The sequence below is a fragment of the Penaeus monodon genome, chromosome 7 (genome assembly GCF_015228065.2).
Source record: "Penaeus monodon isolate SGIC_2016 chromosome 7, NSTDA_Pmon_1, whole genome shotgun sequence".
In the NCBI taxonomy this organism is placed as follows: Eukaryota; Metazoa; Arthropoda; class Malacostraca; order Decapoda; family Penaeidae; genus Penaeus; species Penaeus monodon.
This window is the reverse complement of record NC_051392.1, coordinates 12,075,514-12,103,013: the sequence shown is the minus strand read 5'-3', so window position 1 is coordinate 12,103,013 and position 27,500 is coordinate 12,075,514. Positions and strand designations below refer to the sequence as shown.

The following is a 27,500-nucleotide window of genomic DNA, read 5'->3' as shown; positions in this document are numbered from 1 at the left end:
TCTCTCTCTCTCTTTTCCTCTCTCTCATTCTCTCCCTCTCTCTCTCTCTCCTTCTCTCTCTCTCTTCCTTCTCTCTCTCCTCTCTTTTTCTACCCTCTCTCCTTCTCTCTCTCTCTCCTTCTCTCTCTCTCTCCTTTTTCTCTCTCTCTCTCCCCCTCTCCCCTCTCTCCCTCTCTTTTCTCTCTCCCCTCCCCCTCTCTCTCTCTCCCTCCCCCTCTCTCTCTCTCCCTCCCCCTCTCCCTCCCCCCCTCTCTCTCCCCTCCCTCCTCTCTCTCTCTCTCTCTCCCTCCCTCTTCCCCCCCCCTCTCTTCCTCTCTCCCTCCCTCCCCCCCCCCCCACCTCTCTCTCTCTCCTCTCTTCTTCCCTCTCTCTCTCTCCCCCCTCCCTCTCTCCCTCTCTCCTCTCCCTCCCTCCCCCTCTTGTCTCTCTCTTCCCTCCCTCCCTCTCTTTCTCTCTCTGTCTCCTCCCCCCCTCTCTCTCTCTCTCTCTCTCTCTCTCTCTTCCCCTCTCTCTCTCTCTCCTTTACCTCTCTCCGTCTCTCTCCTCCTCTCTCTCTCCCCTTCCCTCTCTTCTCTCCTCTCCTCTCTCTCTCCCTCTCTCTGTCTCTCTCCCTCCCTCTTTCTCTTTCTCTCTCTGTCTCCCTCCCTCCCTCTCTTTCTCTCTCTGTCTCCCTCTCTCTCTCCTCTCTTCTTCTTTTCTTTCCTCTCTCTCTCTCTCTCTTTTCTTTTCTCTCTCCTCTCTCTCTCTCTCTCTCTCTCTCTCTCTCTCTCTCTCTCCCCTCTCTCTCTCTCTCCCCTCTCTCTCTCTCTCCCCTCTCTCTCCTCCCCCTCTCTCTCTCTCCCCCCTCTCTCTCTCTCTCCCCCCCTCTCTCTCTCTCTCCCCCTCTCTCTCTCTCTCCCCCTCTCTCTCTCTCTCCCCTCTCTCTCTCTCTCCCCCTCTCTCTCTCCCCTCTCATTCAATTCACGCTCTCCCACAAACCGTGACACCCACACCCACAGCCGGACACAAACGCCCAAGAACAGCGCGAGGATTCCCTCACCAGCATCTTCTGGAGGATGTCGACGCTCTGATTGGCCACGGGCATCCCGTTGATTTCCCTGATCTCGTCGCCCACGTGCAGCGTCGCCTGGCGGTGGATCATCCCGCCGTGCATGATGCGAGCCACGATGCAACGGCCCTCCTCGTTCATCTTCAACGTGATGCCCTGCGGGGAGGAGACACGTGCCCGGCTCAATCACAGGGACTTCAGAGGCGTGTGGGGAAGGGGGAGAGAGGGCAAGGGAGGAAGAGAGAGGGCAAGGGAGGAGGAGGGAGGGCAAGGGAGGAGGAGGGAGGGCAAGGGAGGAGGAGGGAGGGCAAGGGAGTAGGAGAGAGGAGAATGGATGGGGAGAGAAAAGGGAGGAGGAGAGAGGGTAAAGGGAGGAAAAAAGGTGAAGGGAGTCGCGAAAAAAAGGGAAGGAGAGGAGAGAGGGGGAGAAGAGGACACTGGCGGAGAGAGGAGGAAGGAAAGCAGGTGAAGAGGAGAGAGGAAGGAAAGCAGGAGAAAAGGAGAGAGGAGAGGAGAGGTGAGGATAAGAGATGGGACAGAAAGAAAACAAGAGAGAAAGGAAAGGGAGAGGAAGAGAATGGAAGAGAAGAACAGAGAACAGACGTAAACAGCAAAGGGAGGAAATATGGAGGGGGTTTCGGTCAAGAGAAAAGGTTGGACGGAGATAGGTACTAGGCCTGATCGACTTGTCAAAACCCAATCAGGTCTGAGGAGGGACCGAGTTAAAAGCTTTGCATTACGAGGAAAGGAAGAAGGAATGTCAGGCTCGGGTCGGACGGAGGGAAGCAAGCAGGGAGAGGGGGAGGGAAGTAAACTGAAAAGGAGAGAGGGAGGGAGGAAGAAAGGGATGGGAGAGAGGAGGAGAGAGGGAGAGAGGGAGGGAGGAAAGAAGTTCAAGGATGAAACCTCATGAAGGGAAGAGAAGGATAATCGCGCAGTTGTGGTTTAGTCCCAAGAGCACAACATTGGGCCAACCTGGATGAGAGGCAGGAAGAGTGCGGGTACAGTGATAACAGATAAGGAGAAAGAGGAAGGGAGAATAACTGGCATCAAAGGGAACATAAGATAACGCCGAGGAAGGTAAACGTGCATATATTTTTTTAAAATCTCAAGATCTTTAAAAAATAAGCATAATCTTGCATACTAGCCAAAGTTCAGCATCACTGTAAACAATGAATGAAAGAAAGGGGAAATTAACTACATAACATTAAAAGAAATACACTTACCTTACATACAAATCAATGCATAAATAATAATGACCCCAACATCCAACGGGGAAAAGATAGGAAATATTGGTCGTCAGTTTGTCTCTACAGCGGAATGAATTAGCTTTATAGGTCTTTAAACAATTTTATTAGATTCCCACAGTGCTACTGAACATGCATTGGGAAGGAATACTTCTTATTGTGAATTGTTATCATAAGTGTGATTTCAGGTTTCAAGAATCAAATATTTTACGATTGGAAAAATTTAAGATAACATGACGACTAAAACTAATATTACAACAGCAAATATTATTACTATATTTCTACTGCTGCTGCTACTACTAGTGCTATTACTATTATTACTTCTACTGCTACTGCTAGAACTCTCTCTGTTACAATAATCATATTGCTGCTGCTGTTGCTGCTGCTACATTTGGCTTTCTCTTATCAACAAAAACTGTTACAGTAATAGCCACAACATTTACAATCGAATTTCCGTGTATGTCAGTCATTACAGGCTGCAAACAGCCCCCCTGCTTTCCCCAACTTTCCCCTCACGTTGGTAAAAATCTGACAAAAAGTTTAAAGTTTGGTGTTTGGCACTGGAAGAGGTGAACGTCCGTGAGAAAAAAAAGTTACACATATATATACATGTCAGCGTATAAGAACGTGCTCATACATACTGGGGGACGGAGAGGAGGGAGGGAGAGGAGGGAGGGAGGGAGGGAGGGAGGGAGGGAGAGAGGGGGAGGGACGGGGAGAGGGGAGAGACGACAGAGGACAGAGGAGAGAGTGAGAGGGGGGGAGGGAGAGAGAGAGAGAGAGAGAGAGAGAGAGAGAGAGAGAGAGAGAGAGAGAGAGAGAGAGAGAGAGAGAATGGAGAATGAAGAATTACCAAAAGAACAAGGAACAGATGCACAAAACAACAAAATACGAGCACCCCGACATATCCACCATTTGGCGATTAACGAAGCCACGCGCCGCGCCTAGAAGAGCGCCGGCCAAAGGCAAGGAGCCCTCGGGACCACTCAAAGACCCGCCTTCGGTCTCCTGGCGGCCGAGGTCATCTGTATTCATAAGATGGGGCTCGAGACTTCAGTTCAAACCGACCGGCATCCCGAAGGCAACTTTCTCTTTTTTATTTAATCGAAAACTTCTCCCTCGCCATTTCCAAGAAATTACGCCGCACGAACACGGCGAGACTAGGAATAAGCCGCGGGACGAAAGAGCTGTGAAGGGGATCTTCGGCTTCTCGTAGTTCCGGCGCGGGACGAAAGAGCTACGAAGGGGCTCTCCGGGTTATCACAGCTCCGGATGAAGGCCGTTGATGAATTATGAATGCTGTGCCTCTCCCGCCTGGCTTCTGTTCTGTTATTGAGGCTACTACTGCCATCCTCGCGGAGGAACGGTAAGAAATGAAATAAAGAATAACAGTTTGCCTTGATACAGACACGGGCACCAATTTCTAGAAAGATCACACTCGTAATAAATAGAAAAAAAAGAAAAACGGAAAAAACGGTGACCTATGCTGTATTAAACACGGCATTACACATAGAATTTCACACATTCCACACGGTAGCCACTCAACCACACACCAGCACACAATCTGCACGCAAATACACACACGCACGCATTCATTAACAGGATGGGAATGACAGAGCTGTAAAGAACATTTAAAAAAAATGGATTTGACAAGGCTTATGCGATAAATGTAAAACTTTATTTACATACGGGGTTTCAATATTATGACCCAAACGGACAAACAATTTCAGTAATTGAAGGCTAATAACTAGGTTCTCCACTGACGGTCGGCAACGGCATTTCAAAACGACCCCGAAATGTTATACAACCAACGATGAAACAATGGAAAACGACTGATCAAAAATATGAAATTGATTTTTACCTTTATATTGCATCAGCTCAATCACGCATCCAGCTCACTACCCGCTGATGGGGTCGACTCGGCCCTGACTCAACTAATTTCAATATCTGGGGATATGATGTTAATTAACTCCGTAGACAAACAGATGGTCATAGGATTACAGTTGCAGATCTGCAAACAGCAACGAATCACATCATTCGGAATGACAACCATGAACTTCAATTACTACAAGTGAAGCTTCATAGCTCTTCTCAATATTAGTTTCATTATACTTAACAACCCAACATAGGTAACGAACAGCAGAGTCAACAACTTATGCAATTATTCCCTCCTACATGTCTCGTGCATGCTCCGCGAAACGACAAATTATTGCATAATTCCCACGTAGTTTCATCTCACAGAATGACATGTCGCGTTCCGTTAGGGCACGTTCGGTAAGTGATATGACGTAACTCACTGATAAGCTACGCGGAATCAAAGGCTAATTATTAATATCCATTCGTCTGTTCGACTCGCATTTAAATTCGGGTAAATCATTTTTTTTTCTTTTCTCGTCGTGTTTTGCGGCAGTGCTCATACTAAGAGAAATCAAAGCTAAAATAATTCTAAATTCATTTCTATCCTTTCGTAACATTCATAATTATGCTAAAGAAATCAAAATCGAAAGTTAATTCACATTCACAACTCAGTTTTCGTTAACGCATTGCTTGCCATTATTATAATTTTTTTACATTCTACTTTATGCAAACATATAGCGCGCGCGCGCACACACACACACACACACACACACACACACACAAACACACACACACACATAATTATATGCATGCATGTATGTATGTATGTATGTATGTATGTATATATATATTTATTTATATAATACTCGTTTTAGATTTTTTTCCCTAATGATCTTTCTGTGTCAACACCTTGTTAGACTATAATTACTATCATCTCAGCTCTTACGTTTTTTCTTAATCTAAATATTAAATGACAACTCATTAATTGCAATGCCATCTGCATCTGACAGAATCTCGAAACATTTAAATCGTTCAACATAATTCTAGTTCTTTAATGAAGAGTAAAAGACGAGTATAACAAGTAATCAAATCAAGTAATTATTAAAAAGAGAAAAATGAAAAAAAAAAAAAACTGTCATTGAAAAATCATATATCGAAAATAATACAAACGCTGGTTTTGAGACGAAAAATATAAACATGGGAAAAAAATCCTACACTGTATGATTTTACGCAGAAGAAATATCCCAAGGAAGTAATGAGAAGAAAAACAAATCGACACAAGAGAGAGACATCAATATAAACACAGAGAAAGGAAGACGGATGCCTCTAATAAAAACAAATAAAAAGGGGAGGTTAGGACTGCATAGTGGACGGAGACGGCCCCGAATCAATTGCAAAGGAGCATGCAACATCCCCTCTTTCCAGGCCTTCGCCCTCGTTCCTCCTCGAGAGCAAACGGAAACTGCCCTGAGAGGCACCACTCAATCCAGCGATTTAATAATGCAGACATATTTCTATTTTCGGCTTTTATATTGCCATTGATCTATTCATTTCTATGTGAAAGTCTCTCTCTCTCTCTCTCTCTCTCTCTCTCTCTCTCTCTCTCTCTCTCTCTCTCTCTCTCTCTCTCTCTCTCTCTCTCTCTCTCTCTCTCTCTCTCTCTCTCTCTCTCTCTCTCTCTCCTCCTCTCTCTCTCTCTCTCTCTCTCTCGCTCTCTCGCTCTTTCTCTTTCTCTCTCTCTCCATCCTTCTTCCCCCTTTTGTCCCAAATCCGATCTTAAAAGTCTTTAGAAAACGTGTACACTTCAGGCCGTAAGCAAGTCGGTCGGGGCAGTTTCAAATCAAAATTTAACGAGAAGATAAAAAAGAGAGAGGATATATACAAATAAATAAACACACACACACACATACACACACACACACACACACACACATACACACACAGACACACACACACACACACACACACACACACATACACACACACACACACACACACACACACACACACACACACACATACACACACACACACACACACACACAAACACACACACACACACATATATATATATAATATATATATATATATATATATATATATATATATATATATATATATATATATACACATATATATTACATATATGTATATATATGTATATATATATGAAAAGGGAAACAGCTACAGTAGAAAATGAAACTGTGGCTGTTTCCCTTTTCATTTTTGTGTACATGATACTGTGTTTGTGTTTTTATATATTATAGATATATATATATATATTATATATATATATATATATATATTATTATATATATATATATACTATATATATATTATATATACATACATTAGTATATATATATATATATATCATTATATATCTATATATATATATCCTATATATCTATATTATATACTATTATTTATATTTATATATATATATTATAATATATATAATTATATTATATATATATATATATATATATTATATATATATAATAATATAAGAGAGAACATATAGTACTAAGATGAGATTAAAACAGTGAGAGTGAGAGCGGGAGCGAGAGAGAGAATATCAGGTACTTAGAAATGAGCTTTAAACAGTCAGGGTTCTACCCAGCCTTTTACCTCTTGAAAGAACCGGCTCTTAACCCCCCAAACCCCCACAACCCGCTTGGATTTACACGGCCGATGGAACTGCGTAGCGGCCGAGGGTAAGGGGAAGGTGGGAGAGAAAGAGTGAGTGAGTGAGTGAGGGATGGGGAGAGGGAGATGGAGAGGAGAGGGAGAGGAGAAAGAAAGAAAGAAAGAAAGAAAAAAAAAAAAAAAAAAAAAAAAAAAAAAAAAAAAAACGAATCAGAGAAAAATAACAGGGAGGGAGAGGGACAGAGAAACAGAGAAAGAGCAAAAGAAGAAAAGATCAAAGAAAATGAGGACCAGCGCATCCCCGCCGATCCTCTCTCACTTCCTCTCCTCCCCTCCCCTCCCCTCCCTTCCCCTCCCCACCACCCCTTCCTCCCTTCCCTTCCCTTCCCTTCCCCTTCCCCTTCCCTCCCCCTCCCCCTCCCCCACGCCCAACTCGTGCGACTGTCACCGTTTCGCGCAGACTCAAGGAATTTTACGAAGCGTCGAGAGACTAACACTAAACATAAGCTGCTGGAGTTTCGCATTTAAGGGCTTTATGGGGTTCATTAAGGGACTCAGGGTTGTCTCTGGGAGCTTCGGAATGCCTTTATGGTTGTAGTATATCACCCGGTAATTGTCAACTTAAAATTATTACTACAATATAATTCAATACGGTCTCTTCGTTCTATAAACAAGATCGTATAACGCGAACTTATGGGCATCATAACGCTACTGACGACGGTAATAATGACAGCAGCATAACGGAAATAACAAGGATAATGATGATGATGATGGCGGTGATAATTAACGACAACTAGGGTACAGGGTCCTAGCTTACAAATGGCTCCAGTTCTTGAAGGGAAATAGATAACTAGGAAGGTTGATATATTGACAGATACATAAATGGAAAGACAAAAAAAGGAGAGACAGATACATATATATATATATATATATACATATATATATATATATATATATATATATATATATATATATATATACATATATATATATATATATATATATAATATATATATATATATATATATATATATAATATATATATATATACATATATACTATATATATAACATCATATATATATATATATCTATATATATATATATATATATATATATATATATATATATATATAGAGAGAGAGAAGAGAGAGAGAGAGAGAGAGAGAGAGAGAGAGAGAGAGAGAGAGAGAGAGAGAGAGAGAGAGAGAGAGAGAAAGTCGACGACACTGAGACAGAAAGTAAAATAAATAAAGAAAAGAAACAGACAGGGAGAGAGAGTAAAAACGTTGGCAAACGCAAGAGCAGAAACACCAAAAGCACTCTTATTCCCCCTTCCAAGATCAAAAGCAAGCGCAAATGACATCGTGCTTGCATGCTTCTCCTAGGATTATGCACTCACGCCTCTGCACCACAAGGCCACGGTCTCGATTTGCGAAACAGTCACACAAGACACACACACACGCCTTCGGATTCACTTTGATGCGATATTTGGGCCAGAGTCAAAAATCACAAGTAAGGGACTATCAATGACTGTAGAGGTGCTGGTAGTAGTACTGGTAGTATTTGGGTACAAAATAGCAGTAGTATTAATCGTATTAATAGCAGCAGCAGCCGCAGTAGTTGTAGCTATAGTTACTGTAGTGGTGGTGGTGGTGGTGGTGGTGGTGGTGGTGGTGGTGGTGGTGGTGGTGGTTGTAGTATAACAGAAAGAACAGCAACCACAGAGTTATAAGGCCGCTCGGATAAAAGGGCCATCCGTCATTCTCGCTTCCCCAGCTCCTTCTGCAGCGCCTGAGCCCTCCCTGTGCACCTAACTACGAACCGTCGTCGTCGAGAGGTGCCAAGGGATGCGGCTCGATAAGCGAATGTTATGTGTTATGTAATAGGCATGTTCTACGGTTCGGTGTGACAGGTGGTGTAGGTATGGCTGTCAAGGGGGGGGGGGTGAGGCCCTTTGGAAAAATTTGGACAATAGTAGAGGGTGTAGTGGCAGTTGTGGTGTGGGAGTGGTTTAAGTAGTGGTTGAAGTTTTCTTATTATCATTATTATTAATAACAATGATGATGATGTTGATGTTGATGTTGATGTTAAAGTCGATGTCGATGATAATAATAACAATAACAATAAGAGCAACATCATAACAATAACAACCTCCATCACGATCTAAATAAGATGAACTCCCTTCCACATTCCAATCCAAAACGCGACCCCCCCCTGAAAAAAAAAAAAAAAAATAAAAATAAAAAAAAGAAGGGACCCACATCACGTCCTCCAGCGAGGCGGCATCATCCCATTAAAGATCTCTTTGCAAGGTCCGCTTCATGTGGGCGGTCTGGCGGTCTGTGGGCGGGTTGGGCCCCGGCAATAGCGAGACATAAGGCGCGTTGTACACAGAGTAACCACGCCCGGCCTTGCCTCGATAGGTCCACAAGCTCTTTCTCTCTCTTTTCCCTTCGTCTGCCACAGCACAGGTGTTTCCATTTGTGATTTGGGAATTGGATAGGTGGGGAACTGCGAGGGAAGGGGAGGGGGGGATATTCAACTGGCGACTGAAATTTCTTGTCTGTCTGTGTCTGTTTCTCTCTCTCTCTCTCTCTCTCTCTCTCTCTCTCTCTCTCTCTCTCTCTCTCTCTCTCTCTCTCTCTCTCTCTCTCTCTCTCGTGACAAGACCGATTCACTTTACTGATTGTGTCGCTACAAACTTTTATCAATAAGAACATCAAAGTGAGTCTGCGTGCGTTGCTCAAACGAGCGTGTGTGGAAGGGAAAGGGGATTCGCCTCTAGGACAGCACAGTCAAATGGCTTCTTCTTTTTTAATGAAAATGCACGTCCAAGCATACAGGGACACAGACGCAGACACACACAGACACACGCAGAGGCACACGCACGCACACGTGCGGACACACACACACACACACACACACACACACACACACACACACACAATGGGTACTTATGAAAAAAACAAGCCTCTGAATAGAAACAGGAATTGAACCCAATCGCGCACCGACCAGACAGCCCGTTTCGAGCGAAGGCCGAGCGACAAACGGACTCCAGCAAAGGCCCGGTCACGAGCGGCTGCGGGGAAGTTTAAGAATGCAATCAGGGAGAGAGCAAAGGCGCACAAGCGGCTCGCTGATTCGCCACAAACGGCCTCTTTTCATCCCCCTCTGGCCGCCGGCCGGGGGTCAGACCCAATCTCCGACCGCTTCCTCCTACCATACATTATGGGCCATTCAAGATGCCATTTAAGTCATCTTGGCTCCCTCCAGCCAGAAATAAGCGTGTGCGTGTGCGTGTGTGTGTGTGTGGTGGTGTGGTGTGTGTGTGTGTGTGTGTGTGTGGTGTGTGGTGTGGGTGTGGTGTGGTGTGTGTGTGTGTGGTGTGTGGTGTGGTGGGGTGTGTGTGTGTGGTGTGGGAGTGGTGTGGTGAAAGGGAGGAGAGGAAGGAGAGAGAGAGAGAGAGAGAGAGAGAGAGAGAGAGAGAGAGAGAGAGAGAGAGAGAGAGAGAGAGAGAGAGAGAGAGAGAGAGAGAGAGAGAGAGAGAGAGAGAGAGAGAGAGAGAGAAGGGATCTGGCAAAATAAGTAAAGCCTCAGAGAAAGAGAGAGATAACGCAGCCACTTCACATTAACTCCCACACGCTCTAAAATCCAGGTTAAGCCCCATTCTCAGTCCATTATGATTCGGCTACACAGTGTCCCCCTCCCCCCTTCCTTTAATTTTTAGTCGTTCTTCCCTTAACGCTACCTACAGCCCTATTTAACGAAGCCTCTTCCATCTTAGCCAGGTTTCAGAGCTGTTTTTCTCCATAAAAGAAACACACGCAAGTTTTGAGACAAGGGAGATCCTTTAAAGACAAAAAAATGGTATATGCCTCTCTTTTTACTTCTTATTTTCGGTTTACGCAAAATATTTACCTATCGACTGATGAATTTACCGAGCTTATGCTTATAAATATTTGAGTAGAATTAATGCCTTGGCGACGCAAATGTTTACATTTACGCAGAAACTCTTTGGATCATATTTCGTTAAAGTTTTTTTTCGTATTTTAATTAACATATAACTTCTGTATATGTTCTTAATTCAATCACAGAATGAGAAGGATTAAGTTATTTGTTGAAAGAACATCCCACCACATATATTTATCAATACACTGGGGAACAACGTGGATTCTCTAAATAGATAAACGAATAAATGGAGAGAGACGGAGAAAAGAAAAAAAAAAATGCTATTTGCAGAGAAATTCTCCGAATCAACATACTGTGGTTTCGCTAAGTGTGTATCCAGCAACAGCCCTCCAACACATGCCCGAAATAAACCAAATAAACGAACTGTGAACATAACACATAAACATATACCAAATTGGGGGTAGTGAGAGGGGTGTGTGGGAGGATGAGGGGAGGGAGGAAGGATAAGGGGAGTGAGGGAGGGCAAGGAGAGCGAGGAAGGATAAGGGGAGTGAGGGAGGGCGAGGGGAGTGAGGGAGGGCGAGGGGAGTGGAGCGACAGCAGCGGGATACAACCGACTATTCAAAACGCATTTACTCTTCTATGTTTCTCTTTCTTTCCTTTTTTTTAAGGCTGAAGTGAAGGCTCACAATGACGGGAAAGATTGGATGGGAGGGTGGATGAAGGGGAGGAGGAGAGGAGGGGAAGGGAGGAACGAGAGAAGGGAAGAGCGAGAGGGGAATAATGGAAGGGGAAGAGGGTAAGAAGGGAAGAGGATAGGGGAAGAGGGGGGAAGATGGGAAGTGGGGAAGATGGAAGCATGGGAAGAGGAGAAGAGGGAGGGGCAGTAAAAGCTCCCTATCCCCTCGCGAGAAGGTCGACAACAAGACGGGCTTATTGTGGATATAAATTGGCCTCCTGACATCTCCGGTTACTACGTTGCCCTTAAGTGGGGTCATCTGCAAACAAAGTGGTGTAAGTGGGGGGGGGGGGGCATGAAGGGCAGGGCGATGCTGAGATATGTTTTGGCGGAGATGGAATCAAGGAGGATGTTATTAAGAAGGGAGAGAGGGAGAGGGAGAGGGAGAGGAAGAGGGAGGGAGAGGGGGGTAGGGAAATGGGGAAAAAAAGGATTGAGGGCGAGAGGGAGGGAAAGGGGGAGGGAGAGATAGAAAGGGAGAGAGAGGTGGGAGAGGAAAAGTGAAAGAGTGGGAGAGCGGGGAGGAGATGGAGAGGGAGAGTGGGGGAGGGAGAGAGAGAGAGATAGAGGAGAGACAGATAGAAAAGAGAGAGAGAGAGAGAGAGAGAGAGAGAGAGAGAGAGAGAGAGGAGAGAAGAAATGAGGAATGGGCGGATAACGAGACAGAAAGATACAGATACATTGACAGACAGACTGACAAACATACAGATAGAGAAAGAGAGATGGGGGTAGGGGCAGAAGAACAAATGATAGACTGATATATCAAGCCACAGAGAAGAAGAGGGACATGAAAGAAACAAAGAAAAGGAGGAAAGAAACGAACGAGAGGAGGAAGAGAGCAGCAAATCGAGCAGGGCAACCAAGCGGAATAAGTACAGTATTTACGATTTAAGGTTTATAAACATGTACTCTTGCCGAATGGAGGGAGGGAGGGAGGGAGGGAGAGGGGGAGAGAGGGAGGGGGGGAGAGAGGGAGGGAGAGGGGGAGAGGGGGAGAGAGGGAGAGGGAGAGGGAGAGGGAGAGGGAGAGGGAGAGGGAGAGAGAGAGAGAGAGAGAGAGAGAGAGAGAGAGACAGAGAGAGACAGAGAGAGACAGAGAGAGACAGAGAAAAAAAAATGAATGAATGGAGAGATGGATGAATGGATAAATGAATCAAAGAAAGAATGCAAGAAAGAAAGAAAGAAAGAAAAAAACAAGATCGAGAGAGAGAGGATGAAGAACCGACAAAGACGTAAAGAACCAAAATACTGACGACAACAGCATCGTTATAACCTTAAAATCTACACGTAAAAACGGCACATATGCAAATAGCATGTCCTTAGCAAGAAATGCCCCCCCCCCTCCTCCTCCTGTAACAGCCGCCTCCCCTGAGACTTCCTCACACAGGCCGCCGACGCAGCTCCTCTCCTCGCATACTTAAAACACATTCTCTCGTTATATTTGCTGTTCCAGCTCTTCCTCTTTCTCCTTCTTTCATCCTCTTTTACCTTTGTGTGTTCTCCCTTTCGTTTTCTCTTATCCTTTTTGCATTTCCACTTCTCTCTATTTCACGTTCTATCCTCTCTATACATCTATTTATATCTATCTATCTTTCTTTCTCTTTCTCCCTCCCTACCTCCCTCCCATTGTCTCTCTCTTCTTCTCACTCTCTAACTCCCTTCCCTTCCCTTCCCACTCCTTCTTTCTCTCTTCTCCTTCCCTCCTTTCTCTTCTCTCTCTCTCTCTCATCTCTTCTCTCTCTCTCTCTCTCCTTCTCTCTCTCTCCTCTTCCTCTCTCTCTCTCTCTCTCCCTCTCTCTCTCCCTCTCTCTCTCCCTCTCTCTCTCCCTCCCTTCTTCCTCCCTCCCTCCCTCCTCCCTTCTTCCTTCCTACCTTCCTCTCTCTCTCTCTCTCTCTGTTCTACGCTTATCCGCTTAGAGTATTTCCTCGCTTCTCCGCCTACGAAGCCATTCATCGAGGGGCAATATCGGCCGCGGTTCGATCCTAAATCTCTTATTTAACCAAAGATTTCGCAAGAATTTTTTCCTCGTCCTCATCTGCGTTGGGAAAGATACATTTGAAGTTAATCGTTCTCTCACGCTGTTGCTGCCTCTAAATATCCCTTTGTTAGAATGCATAACACAAATGTTCACATTCTAAAGGCAATTGTACCGTATTACTAACTGCCTAAGAAGTGGAAAGAATATTAGTTGCAGCAATATTTGCAATAGTAGGAGCAGTGGAGTAATGGCTATGCTAATGGTAATAACAGTGACACTGATAAAGGCTATAATTATTCTGCTAGTCCTTCACAATAGAAACATTAATAATAATAATAAATAAATAAATAAATCAAGCATAGAAAAAAATCAAGCATAGGGGAAAATATGTCAGAGGGATTGCTTGGAGAAGAGCATTGCTAGGAGAGCGTAGAGCATGAGCAAGAGGAGAAGAAAAAGAAAGAATTTGAAGAAACAGAGGAAAAGGATGAGGAGGATGAAGGAGATTAGGAGGAGGAGGAAAAAAGAGGAAGAAATAAGGAAGGGAAGAAGAAGAAGAAGAAGAAGAAGAGAAGAGAAGGAGAAGAAGACAAGAAAAAACAACAATGAAAAGAGGGAAAATCGGGGGGAAAACCAATCTTCCGACAAAGAGCAGCACTCGAAGAGGAAAAGGAACGGAGGCCGAGCGCACAGGGGCATTACGGCCAACAGCGCAACAATTGTATCAAATGTCGCACAAAAAATCGACTCGCCTCGTCTCTCCTCACGATTCCATTCGCTCGCCATTCCGATCGCCGGTCAGAGGAGGGAGGGAAGGAGGGAGGGAGAAGAGGAAAAAGGGGGAGTGAGGGGGAGAAAGAGAGGGAGAGAGGGAGGAAAAGGGGGGGAAAGGACGGAGAGGAGAATAGAGAGTGAAAAAGGGAGATAGTGGGGTAGAGAATGGGAGAAAGGTAGGAAGAGAGGGAAACAGAGAGCGAGAGAGAGAGAGAGAGAGAGAGAGAGAGAGAGAGAGAGAGAGAGAGAGAGAGAGAGAGAGAAGAAAATAGGAAGGATAGAACGTGAAACAGAGATAAGTGGAAATTGAAAAGATAAGAGAAAACGAAACCAAACACACACACACACACACACTCTCTCTCTCTCTCTCTCTCTCTCTCTCTCTCTCTCTCTCTCTCTCTCTCTCTCTCTCTCTCTCTCTCTCTCTCTCCTTCTCCTTTCAAGAAATCCGGCATAAATTATTTATACGAAAGTCTAGCTAACAAATGCCTCCCTTATGGCGCTTGAAATTGCCCGATTGTCTCATTTTTCAGCGTTCGATTCCCTTATAACGGATTCTATTCCCTCTAAAATAACAATATCTTTATCCTCGTATCTAATACGTTCATTTGTATTATTCTCGTTTTCTTTATTTTTAAGGGTGAAATTCAAAGCTAAATTGAAAAAGGCAATTTAGTTCCCCTGTTTCTCTGTTTCTGTTTCGCTGAATTGCAGTCCGTGTTAAAAAAGTATTTTACAAATCTCTACCATAAACGGATTTTTTTTATCTGAAAAAGAAAATGAATAAAATGTTGAATTCCGGTACAGGCACAACATCGCCTTTAAATGACATGGCAATAGAAAGTAATTTGAGAGTATCTTAGAGGATACACGAAGCAGCACCAAGAGGTCCCTGGAAAAAAAGATGTGGACTAAATTTCCATAAACGTAGGCCCTTATTTTAATTGCCTTTGACGAAGCGCATTAGCGAAGCCTCCTCTTTTCCCTCCCCTTTTGTTATAGTTCACAGTTTACCCTGCACCTCCCCCCCCTCCCTCCATTGTTACTGTTCACCCTACCCCTCTCCTCCCCTCCCTTCTCCGTCATAGTTCACTCGACCCCTCTCTCCCTTCTCCCTTTATCACATATAAGTCTATCCCTCTCCCTTCCCTTCCTTGTCACAGTTCGCCCTACCCCGCACTCTTTTCTCCTTTTCATAGTTCATTCATTCTTCCTCCTCATTCACCCCTCCCCCTTTCCCTCGTTAGTTCTCCTTCGCCTCCGCCTCTTTCTGTCACCCCCCCCCCTCCCAAGATTTTATGTTTTCCCGACTAGTCATTCCTATGCGAATCTTCAGTGAATAGGGGAGGGAGGTATGAGGGACAGAGGGTATGAGGGGTGTGAGAGGAGGGTTGTAGGAGGAGGGGTATGAGGTGCAAGGGATGTGAGGGAAGGGAATCTAGGTATGAGGGGGGGTAGAGGGGGTAGGACGTAAAAGGGGTCCCTAGAACTCCCTGTCTCCTCTTCATGGAAAGCTCGAGCAGTGCTGATGGTATTGCCTCGTCCTCCTCATCCTTATGATCAATCTTGGGCAGACGGATGGTAGGATGGAGCGAAGGATGGTGGAAGAAGATGGAAGAAGACAGCAGAGAGGAGAAGGAGATGAGGGAAAAGACAGAAGAAGAAGAAGAAGGAGGGGGGGGGGAGGAGCAGGAGGGGGAGAAGCAGGAGGAGGAGGAGGAGGAGAGGAGAGGAGGAGAAAGAGGAGGAGGAGAAGGAGGAGGAGGAAGAGGAGGAGAAAGAGGAGGAGGAGGAGGAGGAGGAGGAAAAAAGAGGATAAGGAGGAGGAGGAGGAGGAGGAGGAGGAGGAGAGGGAGAGGGATTGGTGGCGAGGGTTTAGGTGGGAGAAGGAACAGCAGGATGAGAAGTGGAACGGAAGAAGGAGAAGAACTAGGGGAGGAGGAGGAGGAGGAGGAGGAAGAGTAAGGGGAAAAGAACGAAAGAGGGGAAGAAGGAGATAAAGAGGCAGAAAATAAACGGTGATCGGACACACAAGGAGTCAGAAGAAGAAGAGGAGGAGGAGGGACAAATGAGAAAGCATGAAGAAAAAGGAGATGAAAAGGGATACGAGAAAAAAAGGGGGGGGAGAGGAGGTGAGGGAGGGGGGTAGGCAGTAGGAGGAGAGAGGGGAGGAGGGGAGGGGAATAAAAAGATGGAGAAGGGGAGAAAGGGAGAATGAGGAGAAGGGGGAGATGGCGAAGCAGAAGAAAATTAGAGTGATGTTACAATAAACGAACATGAATAAAAAAAAAATAGAAACTTGCGAAACGGGAGAGGAAGTAGGAAGAGGGATGACAAGTTAGACAAAGAGGAGAAAAAAAAAGAGAGATGAAGAGAGATAAAAGGAAAACAAGGAGAAGGAATAAAGGCAGATGAAAAAGACAAAGATAAATAGATAGACAGAAGATAGAGAGAGAAAACGAGAAAGAGAGAGAGAGAGAGAGAGAGAGAGAGAGAGAGAGAGAGAGAGAGAGAGAGTACAAGAAAGGCAGAGAAAGATACAGATAACGATCGACAGATAACTAGAAAGAAAAAGGGAAACAGAGATAGAAATCAAGAGTACCCAGATTAACTGTACCCAAGAGAAGGGAAAACGGCACACAGCCAGCCGATATCACTCAGTCACAAAACCACACAATGTAAAATCGGACCTTGAACCCTCCCAAAAGACTGTCGAAAGCAAACCACAATTAAATAAACAACAACAAAATAATAATAATAAAAAAAAAAAAAATGGAAGAGCAAAGGAATAAGCAAAGTGTAGAACAACCTCCTGGTCCGCAGCCCCAGCGTGACGTCACGTGGCACTAAAAACACAGTCAAAGATCCCTCACGTGCGCCTGGGGGACCCGAGGAGAATCTGCCTTTCTCTCTCTCTCTCTCTCTCTCTCTCTCTCTCTCTCTCTCTCTCTCTCTCTCTCTCTCTCTCTCTCTCTCTCTCTCTCTCTCTCTCTCTCTCTCCCCTAAAGAGAGTTTTCTTTCTCTCTCGATCCTTTCCTTTCGTTTTTTTTTCTCTATCTCAACCTCCTCTACGTTCTTTCTCTTGATTTTTCCCCGGTTTTCAGTACTTTTATTTGATTAATCTCTTTGATCCATTCTCTTTTCTCTTGCTCTCCCTCTCTCAATATCTCCCCTCTTTCTCGTTCCCGATCTTCCCCTCCTTCTCTCTCCTCTCTCTCCTTTCTTCTCTTCCCTCCCTCTCTCTCTCTCTCTCTCTCTCTCTCTCTCTCTCTCTCTCTCTCTCTCTCTCTCTCTCTCTCTCTCTCTCTCTCCCCCTCTCTCACTCGCAAGAACTCTGTACTCTCAAGTAAGAAAAGAAAACTAGAAGAGGATATGGACCAAGAGGAGTAGCAGGGGAGCAGGGGAGAAGGGGAGAAGGGAAGAGGAGGAGGAGGAGGAGGAGGAGGAGGAGGAGGAGGAGGAGAAAGAGGAGGAAGAAAAAGAAGAGGATAAGGAGGAGGAGGGAGAGGAAGAAGAGGGTAAGCAGGAAAAGGAAGCAAGAGTATGAAAAAGAGGAAGATGTAGAGAGAATAAGGCGAAGCAAAAAGAAGTACGGAAAGGAAGACGTCGAAATAAGAAGAGGCGAAAAGGAAGGAAGAAAAGGAGAAAGGAATAATAGAAGAATGAAAATAGCGGAAGGGACAAGAAATGGAAGTGACGCCGCTTCACACAGCTTCGTCAGCGGGGAGGAAATGGCAGAGAAATATTCAGTGGCGCCCAGACCCCCCTTCGCTTGTCGAGGCAAATTGGGACAGTAATGGCACCGCACCTCCGGCCTGGGGTGGGGAGGGGGGTGGGGGGGACAGGACTGAAGGGGTATGGGGGGGGAAGAGGGAGGAGAAAGGGAGAAGAAGAGCGGAAGGGGAAGGAAAGAAGATGGAGGAAGGAGGAGGGAGAGCGAGGAGACTGGAAGAGGTACGGGAGGAGGGACCGAAAGAAGCAGAAGCACAAGGAAGGGAGAAGAGGAAAGGTAGACGTAAATGAAGGGAGAAGAAGCACAAGGAAGAGGAAAGGGAGAAGGAAATGAAAGGAGTCGAAACACAAGAGAAGAGGAAAGGAGGGAGGAAATAAAGGGAAGAGGATGAGTAGGAAAATATTCAGGCGAAAAGGGAGTGAGGGAACGCAGAGACGCAGGATGGCAGGAGGGTAGGGGGGGGGGGAGAAGGAAGGGCCTCTGACGGTACATGGAAGAAAGGATTAGGGAAACTGATGGAGCGATCGGGAAATATGGTGCCCAGGCATCCGAGAGAAGAGAGAGAGAGAGAGAGAGAGAGAGAGAGAGAGAGAGAGAGAGAGGGAGGGAGAGAGAGAAACGAGGGAGGAGAGAGAGAAGAGAGGAGATAGAGAGAGAAAGAGAGAGAGAGAGAGAGAAAGAGGGAGGAAGAGGGGGATAGATAAATAGACAGAGAGAGGTGGTGGGGAAAGACAGAAATCATCTCACACATAGAGTAGATGGAAGACGGTATTAAAAAAAGTACTGTGATAAACAGAATAAATGTAGATAAGCAATTACCGATAAGGCAAGGGAGAATTACGGGGAAGGGGGTAGATAGGAATGGTATTCATCAGAAGGAAAGACAAAGAAGAACACGGAGAATAATTTAACAAACAGAGATGAGGGAGAGGGGAGACAGACGGCTGACGTGAAAGAATCAGTTTATATCCTTCGCTAAAGAAAACTGGAAGCAACACCATACGAAGAATTTCAAAAGAACTGTACAACAAAAGCAAAAAAAAAAAAAAAAAAAAAAAATAAAAAAAAAAAAATATAAAAAAAAAAATAATAAAAAAATAAAAAATATAATCTTACGATACAAAAAATAAGTTTGAAAAATGGCAGACAATAACAAATAATAAGGCCATTATTATACGAGGAATAACGAAACAGAAACGAAGCGGGAAGGAGGAACAACACCACGAAGTGCATTAAATCAAAGAAAAAAAAGAAAAGAAAATAATAAAAAAGGAAAAGGGGAAATGATAATCTTTGCTAATGAAGTAAAAGGCAAACTATAATCTCCTGTCAGCGCAAGAAAAGAAATGCAAATGAGAGGGAAACTCCAACAAAGGAAGAGAAAAAAAAAAGAAGAAAAAAAAAAATAATGGGGAACTTGGAATGTATTTTTGTGACAGACGGAAAAGAGAATGTTGGAAAAGGGGATCAACGTTTGATATCAATTTAATGACACGCATCAGCGAAAGACGAAAGAGAGAGAGTTAGGGGAAGAGAAGAACGGTTGACGAAGGGAGTGGCAGAGGGAGAGGGAGTGGGCGACTGAAAGGGAAAAGGAGTGGAAAGGATGATGAAAAAGAAAAAAAATTATAAAAAGAAGAGATCGAGAGAGAGCAAGAGCAAGAGAAAGAGAAAGGAAAGAGAGAGAGAAACAGAGAGAGAGAGAGAGAGAGAGAGAGAGAGAGAGAGAGAGAGAGAGAGAGAGAGAGAGAGAGAGAGAGAGAGAGAGAGAGAGAGAGAGAGAGAGAGAGAGAGGAGGCATAAAATACACACAAAATGACAGCTGAAGAGAGATGCCGCTTAACCTTCCCTTCAAGTAAATGGAAAAGAGAAAAAAGGATAAATAAATAAATGAATAAAACCAAAGGGAAGGGAATTAGGAGCCTCAAAGGAAGAGAGAGGAAAATCAATCTCCTTTGGGCCTCGGGCTAGCGAACGGCTTATGATCTATGATAATTAATTACGATGAATAATGAATACTAATAAAAAAAAATGGGTGTCCAGATTATTGATAACAAAAATTAAGGAATATATTACTTTATAAAGATGGGGGAAAAGTATGTATTAATTTAACGTTAATGATCATTGGGTGAGGCTTATATACAAAGAAGTGGGGGGGGGGGAGGGGAGGAGGAATTAATAAGGTAAGGTAATGTTTTTTCCTTTATTTTTTGCAAGATATAGATGAGTAATAGTAAGTAATGATACCTTTCCTTAATGAGCAAAACTTGCAAACTGCGGCAACGCAATGGAAGTACCAAATATCCATATGTCAAAATACAATGTTAATGTTTTCCCTTGTATTAATTGTCAATTGTTGATGTCAGAATTATTACAAATTATCATAAAACATGTTTCGCCAACCTTATCTTTTGTATATCCATCTACCTTTCTGTCCCTTATTAATAAATATCAGGCCCCCCGCTCCTAACTCACTCACACACACACACACACACACACACACACACACACACACACACACACACACACACACACACACACACACACACACACACACACACACCATACTGTATACACAAGCATATTTCTTCCCTAGATGTGTGTGCGGGGCCGAGACTCCGCACACACATTTCAAAATAGGTGATGACGTCGAGGAACAGCGTCAGAGGGGAAATAATGAATGACAGAAGATGCAAAACGTTACGATCGACGTAAATCAAGAGGGGAAGCAACAGCAGAAGGAAACGGCAAGAGGGGAAGAGAGGGTGAGAGAGAAGCAGAGGGAATAGGAGAGTGAGAGAAGAAAGATGGAAGGGAGAAGGGAGGGAAGAAGAAAAAGTGAAAGAGGGAGAGAAAAAAGAGAGATAAGGAGAAAGAAAGAGAAGAAAAGAAAAGTGAAAATAAGTAACATGTACAAAAAAATAAATAAATAAATAACAAGAGCATGGGCATATGATGGTAGAGGGGAAACTACACTAAAAATGTACTCAGGGGAACATATTGCTTTGCGAGGTAACTATCTGAAGATTATGAAATGTGATAGGTGGAAAGAGAAAGAGAAGGGACTACGTGTACATGAAAAGAATAGAGGGGAGGGAAAATGGGGGAAGGAGAAAGGCTAAAAGGAAAAAAGAGAGAGGTGGAGAAAGAAACTGAATGATTGATATACAGAAGGACTGGGTTGGAAGACAATAGATAAAGACAGACAATAGACAGATCGATAGAGCGAGAGAGAGAAAGAAAGACAGAAAGAAAGAAAGAAGAAAAGGGAGAAGGAGGGAGGAGGGGGGAGGGAGAGGGGTGAGAGTCGGGCGCAGAGAGGGAGAGAGGAAGGAGAAAGAGAGAGAAGAGAAAGAGAGCAGGTGGAGGGAGAGAACCGAGATGAGAGAGAGAGAGAGAGCGAGGAGATGAGAGAGGCGAGAGAGAGAAGAGGATGAGAGAGAGAGAGGAGAGAGGGAAAGAGTGAGAGAGCGAAGAGGGAGAGAGAGAGGGAGAGAAGAGAGAGATGGGAGAGAGAGAGAGAGAGAGAGAGAGAAGAGAGAGAGAGAGAGAGAAGGGAGAGAGAGAGAAGAAAGAGAGAGCGAGAGAGAGACCGAGGAGAGAGAGGGAAAGAGAGAGCAACAGATGAGAGAGAAAGAAGACGAGAGAAAGAGAAGAGAGAGAGAGAGACGAGAAGAGAGGAGAGCGAGGAGAAGAGAGAGAGAGAGGAGAGAGAGAAGAGAGAAGAGAGAGAGAGAGAGAGAATATCATCAGTAACAGAGTAACACAGAAATATGAGAGCTATGAGAGACAAAGAAAAAGAAAAAAGAGAAAGAAAGGGGGAGAAAGGAGAGCGAATTGAATTACTTTGACATCCTATAGATGCAACGACAGATTTTTAAAAAAGTTTCTTGCAATTGCAACAGAGCCAAAGCTGACACCAAAACAAAAGACATGATCAGAACCCCACTTCAAAATGGCCCCCTACACCCTCACTCTCCCTACCTATCTTTTTATCCCCCTCTCTTGTCCCACCCCCCATCTTACCATTACACCTCTCTCCATCACGCTCAACTACCTAATATTTTGCAAATTTTCTACGTGATGCCCACAACACTTTTTTTTCCTTTATTGGGGCAAGAAATATAGGAGAATTTCGTTTTATGGTCCAACTGAGGTAACGAAAGGGGAGAGGGGAGAGTGGGCGTTGGGGTGTGGGCGAAAGCGAGGGGAGAATAGAGTGACGAGGATCGGGGAAAGAATGGGGAATGGGGAGGTGAGGAAAGGAGATAGGGAGGGGGAAGGAAAGGAGGAGCAAAGGTAAAGGGGGAGGGGGACAGGAAGGAGGAAGGGGGAGGGAAGGGGAAGAGGAGGGAAAGGGAGGGTACGGGAGGGGAAAGGGAGGGAACGGGAGGGGAAGGGGGAGGGAACGGGAGGCGAGAGAAGGTGAGAGAAGGGGAAGGGGAGGGAGGGGAGATTGGGTGAGTGAGGGTTGCGTTCATGGTGAAAAGGATGGATGGAATTGGCTATAGAAACAAGGGTGGGCGAGGGGGACGGAGAGGCAGAAGGGGAGAGAGAGAGAGAGAGAGAGAGAGAGACGATGAAGGAGAGAGGAGAGCTTTTTTAGCTGAGGGAGAGAGAGAGACGAGAGAGCAGAGAGAGAGGAGGAGAGAGGAGGAGAAGAGAGAGAGAGAGAGAGAGAGATAGGGAAGGGGGGGGAAGGGAGACAGAAACAATAATGATACAATACAATACAATAATAATAATAAGAGGGAAGTGAAGACGGAGAGAGGGATACATAGACAGGCAAATGGATAGAAATAGAGATAGAGATACAAAGATATCAACAGAGAGAGAGGAAAAAATGTATGTAGACACACAAATAACCGGAATAGAAAAGAAGGGGAGACGAGAACGAACACTTATTCGGAAAGACGAGAAAAGGAAAAACACAAACAAAGCAAAGCTAAAAAAAAAGAACGAAAACAAGAATCGGAAGAGAAACCAACGCAATTAAACAAACGAAAAAAAGAAAGAATTAAAATAAATAAATAAAATAAAGGAAAGGCTTCTCTGTACTATTTCAATTCGAGTAAAAGGGCGGTTCCTAGAGAGAAAGAGAGACCTAGATTGGATCACGTGACAAGTGAAAGAGATTTACTAGCGGATGGCAGGGGGGGGGTAGGGTAGAGGGGTATCGAGAGGGGGGTAAAGGGGTATTGAGAGGGGAAAGTAAAGAACGGGAGGAGGAGGTTAGAAGAGGGTAGATGAAGGGAAGAATGGGGTAGAAGGGAGAAAAAGATAGAGAGGGAAGAGGAAAAAGAACAAGGAAGAGAGAGTAAGTGAGGATAAATGGCACAGAAGGATAGAATAGGAGAGAGAAGAGTGTAGCGAGGGATGAGGATGACGTTATAAGGGTGCACAGCAGAGGGAGACGAGGGCGTACATCTGGGGTACAGAGTGCTATAAATAACTTTACAAGGTAAATGGAACAAATAGCAGAATATCGGGTCTAATAAAAAATTCAACCTTAACACCTACGTAGAAGGCGATTCGGGGGGATGTTGTGGGGAGGGAGTGGGGGGGGGGAAATTAATTCGTTTTCCCGACACTAGAATCGGTGAGAGAACAATAATAGCAATAGCAATAATACAGTAATAAAAAAAAAAAATAAAAAAAAAATAAAAATAATAATAATAATAATAAATAAAAGAAAATAATAATGATGACAATAACAAAAATGATACTAATGATATTCATAATGACAATAATAGTAATAACAATAACAGCAAAACAACAATAATAATATAAACAATCATAAATGGTGATAATAATGAGAACAACAATAACAATCAACAGAGAATTCTTCAATAACTTTTTTTTCCCAATCCCAAATTCCCAAAGCTCACACAGGTTCAGTAGTTGGGTAATGAGAGCGCGCAATCTGTTCGGCAGCTTCAGCCCACCAAAGAGGTTAACATAATGTGATATGCACAAAGGGGTTTAATTTCCTTGGCGTTTAGCAAAATGAAGCTAATTATGTGCATCATTAAGTGCAGTATGCAGTGTATTTTTTTTTTTTTTGTCAGTGTTTATTTTATTCAATTGTCCATTCTTACTGTTGTTTTTGTGAGCCGAATTATTTTAATGGATATTCTTAAACTTGGCAATGAGAGCCATGTCCTTCAGGCCCAATATCTGGTAATTCATTGTCCGCGAGGGAGGAAAGCTCGCACGAAACAAGAGGCCCGATAAGAACCGCCAAACTGATAAGATAAAGAATTCCAGGCACGTCAAACTAGTAATGAAGCTTTAGAGAGTTGCGGGAGACGTGAGACTCGTGGAGGAGACTCCGTTTATCAAAATTGATGGCACAGAGCTTCATGGCGGAGAATGGGGGTTGGGGGGAGGGAGGGGGGGGATGAAACAAAGTTTGCCTGAAGGAATGGTGGCACAGACCCTGGGAATCATAAGTAGGTGCAGCTCATGACTCGACGGAAGTTAGCCTTCTCTCTCTCTCTCTCCCACGTTTTCTTGATTCTCTCTCTCGAGAGAGAGGGCGGAGAGGCGCGCAGAGGGAAGTCACAGAGCGAGGATGGGCAAGAGAGAGAGGGCGAGCGGAGAGAGAGAGCCAGACGAGAGAGAGAGAGAGAGCGAGAGCGAGAAGAGAGGAGAGATGAGGAGGCGGCAGAGGTAGCGAGAGAGCGAGCGCGAGAGCGCGCTGAGATAGATAAGGCGAGAGAGAGCAGAGAGAGAGAGAGAGGGGCGAGCGAGAGGAATAGAGAGAGAGGAGGAGCTAGAGCCGGAGCGAGTAGAGAGAGAGCGAGAGGAGAAGAGAGAGCGAGAAATAGAGAGAGAGGGAAGAGGAGAAAATAGAGAGAGGGAGAGAGGAAAAGAAGAGAGAGAGGGAAGAAAACGAACGGTAGCGCGTGCAGAAAAAGAGGCGAGACGAGGCAGCCAACCCGAGAGATAGAGAGTAATGGATAGAAAAAAGAGGATAAAGAGGGCAGGAAACAGACTAGCGCTGGCAGTTCCGCGCGACGCGACTCGCTTCCTGCGCGGCGAGTCGCGCGTGCAGACAGCGCGACGAGCGATCGCGGGAAGCGCGCGCGAGAGAGAGCTGGACGAATAGACGCTCGACGCGCGAGAGTAGAGAGGTGCACTACGCTCGTCGCCTGCGCGAGTCAATGAGCCCGAGCGCGATCGAGTTGGAAGGCGCGTAGAGAGTAGCGGTAAGAGAGAGACAGGCGAGCAGAGACTCGAGAAGAGAGCGAGAGATAATCGAGCGAGCGCGAGCTAGAGAGGACACCACATGTAGCGAACGTGAGGGACACAAAAGAGAGTACAAAGAGGACAAAAAAACACCCCCTTATTCTCAAGTATAGAGGGAAAAAAAAGAGTAAAAGCATGAGGTCAAACAACCACTCTCTGCGCGAGTCTTTACTTAACACAATAGAGATACACGCTACTGGCAGCCATAAGATAGATCGAGAGCGGTCTGCCCTACCCCGCTCTCTGCACGCTTTACTCCACCGATGCGCTATATCGAGTTAAGCCCCCTCACATACATCTGTAATCACCCACTCTCTACTTCTAAGGTGCTAACATAGACATAGAGCTGTGGGAGCACCCCCGTGGCTCAGATTTCTAACCAGTAAATCCAATCGCTGGATTTCCTACACCCCAAAGGTATCTTCTCTAGGTACTAAAACCTAACAGCGCGAGCTTCCTACACAAGCGATCTCTCTGTAATCCACCCATCCCCTCTCTAATATTGGTAATAAACACTAACCTCTCTATCTTATTTCGTCCATTAAACGATCCTCTCTATTTCCTCCCCCCCCGCCCTCTGGCCTTGATATTTACTACCATCCTACCCTCTCTCTATATTGTCCAGCCCCCCCTCCCCCCTTTCCTCTCGATATTTCTATCCCCACTCCCCTATCTCTATTATTTCTCCCCCCTCCCCTCTCTCTATCCTTCATCCCTCCCTCTTCTATCTTCCACCCCACCCCCTCTTCTCTATCTCTTTCTCCCACCCTCTCTCTTCCTCCCCCTCTCTCTCTCTTCCTCCCCCTCTCCTCCTCTCTTTCCTCCCCCCTCTCTCTCCATTTCCTCCCCCCTCCCCTCTCTCTCTATTTCCTCCCCCATCCCCTCTCTCTCTCTTTCCTCCCACCCTCTCTCTCTTCCTCCCCCCCTCTCTCTCTCTCTCTCCTCTCTCTCTCTCTCGCTCTCTTCTCTCTCTCTCTTCCTCTCTCTCTCTACCACTTACCACAGATATATTATCAGTAAACCACTGATTGACTATTTTTCAAGTTTTATTCTGGAAGAAGGTTCCTCACCCGAAGAGAGCACAACTTGTTCCACGCGTTATCCCTCTTCCCTTCTCCGCGGATCCATTTTCTTCCCATTCCATTCCACCCTTTCGTGGATCCCTCCCCCACCCCTCCCCCTCGTTCTTGGATCTTCTTCCCTCCCCCTCCTCCCCTCCCCTCGGCCCCTTAACTTACCACGAGGCCCTCCTCGGCCCCGTCCAACTCTCGCCTGGACCTACCATGGGCTCGTCCGAGTTCTTCTGGAACTGGACGAGTCTGACGCGCGTGATGTTCTCCATGTCGACGTCCCCGTTGGCGGCGTCCACCTCGTCGCCGCCGTTGAGGTAGGGCAGCAGCGGCGGCGGCGTCACGCGGATGGCCTCGTCGCCGTACACCTCGTGGGCCACCACATCGTGCGCCTGAAGCAGCGCCTGCGGAGGGGGGCAGAGCGGGGAACACCACGGTTAGTACACTACTCGCACCGTTAGTCTGGGTGGGCGGGCGGGCGGGCGGTGGGCGGGGGTGGGTTGTGGGCTAGGGGGAGAGGGGCGGAGAAAGGGCTTGGGAATGGGTGGCGGGACAAAGGGCTGTAGGGCAGACTGAAAAGAGGGAGAGGGAGGGGCGGGAGTGTCACGGAAAAGGGGTGGCGAAGGAGACAAGAGAAAAGTGGAAGGGAACAACGGGAGACAATGAATCGAGGGCGCGGCGGGGAGGAGCCGTTCGGAGGGAAGGAAGGCGTCTGCTCTTTGAAGTTTTATAATGATCTTTTGTTCCACTGTATGGCTTGTTTGTTGTTTTGATACAGGTATGGGTATACACGCGTGTATGTATGTCTGTATGTGTATATATAATATATATATATATATATATATATATATATATATATATGTTTATATGTATATATGTATACATGTATACATGTATACATGTATACATGTATACATATGTATACATATACATGTATATGTATATATGTATATATACATACATATAAATATGTATATGTATATATGTGCATGTGTATGTATATATACATGTGTACCTCTCTCTCTCTCTCTCTCTCTCTCTCTCTCTCTTCTCATATATATATATATATATATATTATATATATATATATATATTATATATATATATATATATATATATATATATATATATATATATGTGTATATAAATATATACACATATATACATACATAAATGATATATACATTTTATATATATATATATATATAATATATATATATATATATATATATATATATAACA

The 27,500-nt window shown here is 44.9% G+C and overlaps 1 protein-coding gene across 5 annotated transcripts in view; it reads right to left on the bottom strand.

Moving 5' to 3' along the window:
- The window catches only part of LOC119575087 (peripheral plasma membrane protein CASK-like), a 140,967-nt gene that overhangs the window by 38,980 nt on the left and 74,487 nt on the right, over positions 1 to 27,500 (bottom strand). For 4 of the 5 annotated variants that reach the window (XM_037922479.1, XM_037922480.1, XM_037922481.1 and 1 more), the window contains exons 3-4: positions 26,471 to 26,662; positions 1,040 to 1,204 (exon numbers count right to left, since the gene is read on the bottom strand). In XM_037922479.1, the coding sequence (XP_037778407.1) occupies positions 1,040 to 1,204; positions 26,471 to 26,662 (357 nt within the window). The remainder of the gene's footprint in view (positions 1 to 1,039; positions 1,205 to 26,470; positions 26,663 to 27,500) is intronic. The other variant, XM_037922483.1, reaches the window with a different exon arrangement.